The 7,040-nt window shown below is 49.9% G+C and overlaps 3 protein-coding genes across 3 annotated transcripts; all 3 read left to right on the forward strand.

Moving 5' to 3' along the window:
* Window positions 1-1,005: 1,005 nt before the first annotated feature.
* FOXG_17102 (uncharacterized protein) lies at window positions 1,006-2,436 on the forward strand (the record flags this gene model as incomplete). Its single annotated transcript, XM_018397120.1, has 4 exons — window positions 1,006-1,237; window positions 1,318-1,643; window positions 1,702-1,795; window positions 1,856-2,436. The coding sequence occupies 4 exons, from the start codon at window positions 1,006-1,008 to the stop codon at window positions 2,434-2,436; spliced, it is 1,233 nt and encodes a 410-aa protein (XP_018257990.1).
* A 1,084-nt stretch (window positions 2,437-3,520) lies between these two features.
* On the forward strand, window positions 3,521-4,387 carry FOXG_17103 (uncharacterized protein; the record flags this gene model as incomplete). The annotated part of the gene is made up of 1 exon (XM_018397121.1): window positions 3,521-4,387. The coding sequence occupies one exon, from the start codon at window positions 3,521-3,523 to the stop codon at window positions 4,385-4,387; it is 867 nt and encodes a 288-aa protein (XP_018257991.1).
* Window positions 4,388-4,948: 561 nt separating this feature from the next.
* On the forward strand, window positions 4,949-6,243 carry FOXG_17104 (uncharacterized protein; the record flags this gene model as incomplete). The annotated part of the gene is made up of 2 exons (XM_018397122.1): window positions 4,949-6,080; window positions 6,128-6,243. The coding sequence occupies 2 exons, from the start codon at window positions 4,949-4,951 to the stop codon at window positions 6,241-6,243; spliced, it is 1,248 nt and encodes a 415-aa protein (XP_018257992.1).
* Between the last annotated feature and the right edge of the window lie 797 nt (window positions 6,244-7,040).

Raw genomic sequence — 7,040 nt, forward strand, 5'->3', positions numbered from 1 at the left:
AATCCAAGTCATGGCCAAGAACATTGGCAACGGTGCTGACAAGGCAACATCTGAACAGGCTGGCAACCTGGCTGGCCAGTTTCCGGTATGTATCGGTGCTCGCCTCATGATCACCCAGAACATCTGGCAGCCAGCAGGCCTGGTTAATGGGGCCCAGGGGATAGTGTATGACATCGGCTGGGCACCTGGCGCTGATACACATCGTGACCCGCCGTGTGTCATTATGATGGTGATAGACAAGTATACGGGGCCATCTTATCTAACCACTGATGATAGGCGCGAGGTAGTACCCATACTCCCCGTGAAGCGAGACTTCTTTCTTGGGACGTCCGCGTGTACACGGAAGCAGTTCCCACTTACAGTATAATACGCCATTACGGTTCACAAGTCACAGAGCATCACGGTGGACAAGATGGTGACGGATCTGTCGGAACGGGACTTTCAGACGGGGCTTAGCTACGTTGCAGTGTCGAGGGTCAAGATGCTAGAGGGGTTAATGATCGATGCCCCATTTGAACGCGCATCTCTCCACTATGACAAGCTACCTGATGGCAAGAATAGTACCACGTGAGGCTCTATAAGTCCTAACCGATTAGTAGGTGATCTGATGAAGGTCCGCGACCAGGACCGGCGGAGGCAACAGCAACTTGATCAGCCGCTTTTCCATCCTCTTTTTTCTTAAAATCTTAACGACATCCACAGTTAGCAATATAAGCAATGCAATATGAAATTTCATCTCAGACAATCCTCCACAGCATAGAGATACATCCTTCGGACTTTATTACGCCCTCCCCGACTCCGGTGAGGGTGTCACCATATTTTATCCTCTTCGATACCGAGCCACCAGGACTCTTTTATTGAAGACCGAATTTGACGGCCAGCGTATTTCACTATCTCCAGACCCCCATTGATAAGACAGCCTTCATCAATGATTCCTTAGAAAAACTGGCCCCTCAAACTGACAGTTTCTCCTTTTTATTTTCAATCATCCAGCCTTGCTACACTATGCCAGAAGACACGACCAAGCTAGCAAGCTATAAGCGTATCATCCTCTGCTCAGACGGCACATGGCTTGCGTCCGATACGGGCGGAAAGGCCATGCCTTCCAATGTCGCTAAGTTGGCTCGAGCAGTTGCGAACAGTGGCCCTGATGATGAAGGGAACCTCGTCAAGCAGATCGTATCCTACCATTCGAACCTTGGAAGCGGGGACCTCCCCTTCCAGAAAGCTATCTACGGTGAGCTGCTGAAATCCAAATCTCCCTCTTCGCTTTCCCTCTGACAGCTTTACTGACATTTTTGCTACTGCATTTCACAGGCGGCTTCGGCTGGGGTCTTGACATCGATGTGGCTCAAATCTACGATTTCATTTCCAATAACTACGAGCCTGGCGATGAGTTGTTCTTCTTCGGCTTCTCGCGTGGGGCTTTCACTGTGCGATCGGTCGCCGGCCTTGTCTGCGATGTCGGCGTCCTTTCAGCTGTGCACATGTCGCGCTTCGCAGAGATGTGGAGCGTGTACCGTTCGAATACGAGTGGTGAGCCCTTCAGGAAGTCAGCGTGGTATCTGGACAATAAGGAAGAGCTGGGTCTTACGGACGTCAGGGTTAAGGTGGTTGGTGTTTGGGATACCGTTGGAGCTCTGGTACGCGACGCAAGTTATCATGCATGCTTCTCCCGTTTGACTGACCTTGCATGGCTAGGGAATCCCGGAATGGCCCGTGGTAGATTGGGCGGCAAAAGTTGGCCTCCCAATCAACAAGCAGTATGCATTCCACAATACGAACGTATCAAAGAGTGAGTATTATCGCACGTGTTCCTCACAGAACGGCCGGGCCTAAATGACGACTCCTTCAGATCTAGACTATGCTTTCCAAGCCCTCGCCATTGACGAAAAACGACTAACCTTCTCTCCTACCCTGTGGCACAAGACTGCTGACGGTCCTGCGAAAGATCTGCAGCAATGCTGGTTTCCCGGCGTCCACGGCAACATCGGCGGCTGGGGCTGTGGGCCGATCGTCGATAACTTCTCAGGGCTGCAAGGCCTCTTCTTCTGGCTTCTCGGGAAGAAAGACCGCGCACCGGGCACTTATCCGCGGGACCCAGGCGATGGCACTAGTGGCGCCACGAACGAGTATTTCCATCCTATCACTCGAATCCGCAAGGACAACCTCAACTACAACCCGGTGTCGTTGCAGGGATATGCCATCGAGAGACCTGATGGCAGCGAGGGGTGGAAGTGGGTGAAGAGGGGCGTCCAGTCGATACCCGAGTACGTGATGCGCCCGGAAAAGAAGATGAGTGTAGCGTACGAGGAGAGTGGGAGGGTGAAGTATCGAGTCAAGGAAAGTTTATCGAGATTACTGTGTCCAGAGAGCATTCTGTTGGATCTAGATAGGGACAATGGGATAAACGGGATGAGCAGGGTCGTGGGCTGAGTGACCATGGGAAAATAGCATCTCGAGTGAACGAAGAATCCAACCGTAGCAGAGAGCCAGAGTATCCGTGGCCAACAAAGCCCCGAAGGCTGCGGTTTATCCAATTAGAGCCCATTATAATGTTACAACCCTTCGTTTTGTAAGGCTTTTCCTGTAGTGCGGAATATTATCCGGCGAACAGGAATGCAGTCAGGGTAAATGAATCGATTATGGCTCCCTTTTTTCCGCTAGCATTAAGAGTGTGCATCGATCCATTGAATTCCGCGCCCCAGCTGTATCGTATTCACGATAATTCTGATGCTCATATGATGACCAGAGAGGTTCTACATGTGTTACCACACACTGTCCGACGCCTTTTCACATGCTTAATCAAGCTCTAGAGTGCCAACCCGGCTTCGAGTGCTCTTAGGGTGGGCGACAAGCCCATATACGACGGTGGTAAGACCTCTGCATGTAAAACAAATTCCATTGGCAGAACTTACTAAACCGAAAATCGAGAAGCAGAGTAGCATGCGCACTTTCTAATGATTTTGTGGTTGCGGCAGATGGTAGCGGTTACTGACATGAGAAGCAAGGCTGATATTCTTGGTGCGATAATTCAATAGCATAGCGGCTGATTGAAAATAAAAACCCCACCTTGGGATTGTTTTCACAAAAATGCTCTTTAGAAAGTGCGGTAAAATGGTGATGATTATGTCAGGCAGGCGGCTATCGGGATCCGCTATTTTCACATGCCCCGGATAACGGATGGCTATCAGGAAACCTAAAAGAGATCACATGCTGCAGGCCAGACGAAGAAAGTTTAAAGCAGCTTCGAGTGAGCAAATAATATAATCATTCCCTGACTAGCGTTCCCGCATCCGGATAGGAGCAACTGGGAAAGCCGCAAGATATGGTTCCTTCACAGGAGGCAGCAAGATTAGGCGGAAAAGGCAGGGGTGGGTACTCACTTGAGGCGGTAAATCGGCATCTTTACCTTCCAGAATTGCAGTTCAAGGCATTTCCCACTCATGAGCGATCCCCATCGGCTCCCTAATTGCAGCATTATCACAAATACCCGGTGACTCCTCTGCTCTAGCATATCATGGCTGAGATATTCGGCGTCGTTGCCAGCGCGCTGAGCGTTGCGGTACTCTTCAATAACGTGGTTGACTGCTTTGAATACATCCAGCTGGGACGGAATTTTGGGGAGGACTACCAGACTTGCCAGGTTAAACTCGACATTGCTCGACTGCGTCTTTCTCGTTGGGGAGATGCTGCCAAGATTAACAATGACAGCAGATTTACGGAAGTCAAACCTAGCAACAATCAGGTCCGCGTAGCGAAGAACACATTGGAGCAACTCCTAAACCTGTTCCGCAATGCACATACGGAGTCGTCCAACTTCAAATTAGGCGAGGGAGAAGAGGAGTTGGCTCTATTCGATCCAAGCACGAATACCAACCAGGCCGTCGTGGCACTGCGAAACACGATGCGTGATCTTGCGCACAAGCGGCAGAAGACCACGAGTCTATCGAAGAAGATATCCTGGGCACTCTATAAGCAAAAGTCCTTCATGCGGTTGATTGAGGATATTCAGGAACTTCTTGACGGCTTGGAGGCCATATTTCCGCAACAGGAAACCTACAAGCGGATGGTGGAGATCGAAATTGAAGAAGTTGGAGAAGGGCCAAGCCTACAGGTGTTGTCAGACGCGGCGCAAGAGACAGATGACCTTCTTCAAGAGGCAGCAAGTAGGAGACTAGAAGCACTAGGCAGCAGCAACGCGATAGACCAAGCGAAGGTGGCCGAAACCGCAAAGGTAAAGGTGGGGAACGAATATATCTTTCAAGCAGTTCCCAGCAGGACTGGCATCACGACGAACAGGATTGGGGATTTAGATGCGCAGGGAAGGTCGAGAGTGCTTGTCGGGGATAGTCATGGAACCAAGGGATTTATGGACAGCGACTAGGGCATGCTCAGAGAAATCCCCTCCAAGCTAGAACGATGTCATATCCTGAGGTTAGCAGCGCTGGGAACTATGTTCCTGCACATAGGCACGCCATTTATTGATAAATACTACCACCTCGCCTCGAGGGAGTCCTGCTATTCCACAGCCTGATCTCGTGATTCGTACCTTCTCCCGCCAGCAAGCCCGTTGGTTTCATTTCTGGGCGAGCGACAAACCCCAAGCCGGCTGCGCGACCCTGGAACCACTGGCGCTATGCCCTTATCTGGAAAGCGCCCAGGTCGCAGATGTCAATCCCTAAAAATAACCTAGCTGCTTCTTAAACTCCGCGGCGGCTTAGTGGCTTGTGCAGACGACTGTTTTGAGCATTGATTGGCTCCAATCTACAGAGGCAGGGTCAAAAAAAGGACAGCTAATCTGTACGTACCAGTGCCCAAAATCTTCCTAATATGAGTCACTTCCCTAGTCGAGGATGGCAGTGCGGTCAACATTATCCAATTTGACTGGGTACAGCTGATCTCGGAGGACTTTCGTGTTCGGTGCCAAACCCTCGATGTGCTCGAAATGGCAACGAATGACGAACGAGGAAAGGGGACTATCAATTCCCTGAGGAATGCGACAATTTCTGGCAATGGCAGACTCGAGGTGGGAGATAACTACACGACAAACAATTACATGACGAACAACTACGCGAACCACAGCGACCTAAACCTTGACCAGTGCCTTATCGACCTACAAGTAACCGATCCCCGCCATGACAAGAGACGCATTGAGGAGACAAAGGGTGGGCTTATCAAGGACTCGTACAAGTGGATTCTGCATCATCAGGACTTTCGGAGATGGCGAGACGACAGAGACAGCCGGCTGCTCTGGATCAAGGGCGATCCTGGCAAGGGCAAAACCATGTTGCTCTGCGGCATTGTCAAGGAGCTAGAGAAGCAAGGCAAGAAGCCTCTGGCTCACTTCTTTTGCCAGGCCGCCGACTCGCGCATTAACAATGCAACGGCCGTGCTGCGCGGTCTCATTTACCTCCTTCTTGACCAGCAACCGTCCCTCATCTCGCACGTAAAGAAAAGGTACAAAAATGCCGGTAAAAGACTCTTTGAGGATGTGAATGCATGGGTGGCTTTGTCTGAAATCTTTGAAGACATCTTTGCAGAAACCTTGCGAGACAGCACCTTGCTGATCATCGACGCGCTCGACGAATGCCTGACAGGTTGTCAGCAACTTCTCGACTGGATTGTCAAGATATCATCTGAATTTCCTCGTGTCAAATGGATTGTCTCGAGTCGCAACTGGCCAGACATCGAGGAGAAACTGGATAATACGAAGCAGAAAGTCAGGCTTCACCTCGAATTAAATCAGGCTTCAATCTCCGCCGCCGTACGCATTTTCATTCGGCACAGGGTTGAAGCACTGGCAAAAGAAAAGAAATATGATCGCCAGACACGGGATGTCGTTGAACAACACTTGGTCTCTCATGCCAATGACACGTTTCTCTGGGTAGCTCTGGTCTGTCAAGAGCTCGCAGATCCCAAGGTCCGAAAACGACATATGCGCGACAAGTTGAAGTCATATCCCCAAAAGAAGAGGAAGGGCAAATTAATACAAGAAGTCAAGCCAAACGAATACTTTACTCAGACCTCAGGAGCATCAACCTTTAGCCCGCAGCAGTCGCCAAGCAACAATTGCAATCGTACGAAAGCCTTTTAAGTTGGTAGAGCCGTTGCTAATCTATAGTAGATTCCCTTGACTCGACCCAGACTGCCGCTTATTACCCCAGTGGAACCACTGCAGACATGTACAATGCCGGGACGCAGATGCATCCTCCGCAAGAAATGGACCCACGACTACGGTGATGCACGAATTGTGGACGGGACAGGAGTAACGCTTCCCAGCATCAACATAACCAGATAGTGTCTGAACTATCTAAGTCAAGGGTGCAAGAACTCCGAGCCATCGTCTCGGCTAGCTGAACGAAGCACTACGCAGCGTTCCATTGATATGTCCATTATTCTTTTCAGAACAAACTTATTAGCCGCATTAGCTATAATCCAAATTAAGATCCACTATCAAACAGCCTACTCAAGAATTATCACCAGAGACGCATTGCGTTTCTGGTTTTTGACCAATCACCGTCTAGCATTTTCGCCCTATATTTCCCCTATAGAAACGCACTGCGTTTCTACTGTAACAAGGGCTCGTTGTAATGTGCCGAATTACACAGAATCTGGCCCGTGCACGCATCGAGCTTCTTCTAAATATGGGCAAGATCATCATGACACTCCACTTATTCTTCATTCTGATCGCAATTTCTGTTGAACAGGTGCTGGGGCCTCACGTGCAAGCAGGGATACTTTAAGATTACAGCCGAAATGGTAAAACCTCTAAGGGGTAGAATACAACACAACATGAATATACCAATCTGGGTCAATGGACCGAATACACGTAATGTCTGACAATTTCCCCAACCGTGCACGTTAGCAAGATCTCCCCTACGGGCCTTCATTGCGGTAGAGCGCCACTAACGCCAGAATCGATACCCTTCTTCAAATCATATGCTTACAGGCTTAGGCGAGTGGCCATGCTCGAATGACGCTGAATTGTTGAGCGCGAGAGTTGGCTCCAAGCAATTGGGGATGTAGAATGGTAAAAT

This window comes from Fusarium oxysporum, chromosome 6 (assembly GCF_000149955.1).
Source record: "Fusarium oxysporum f. sp. lycopersici 4287 chromosome 6, whole genome shotgun sequence".
Taxonomy (NCBI): Eukaryota; Fungi; Ascomycota; class Sordariomycetes; order Hypocreales; family Nectriaceae; genus Fusarium; species Fusarium oxysporum.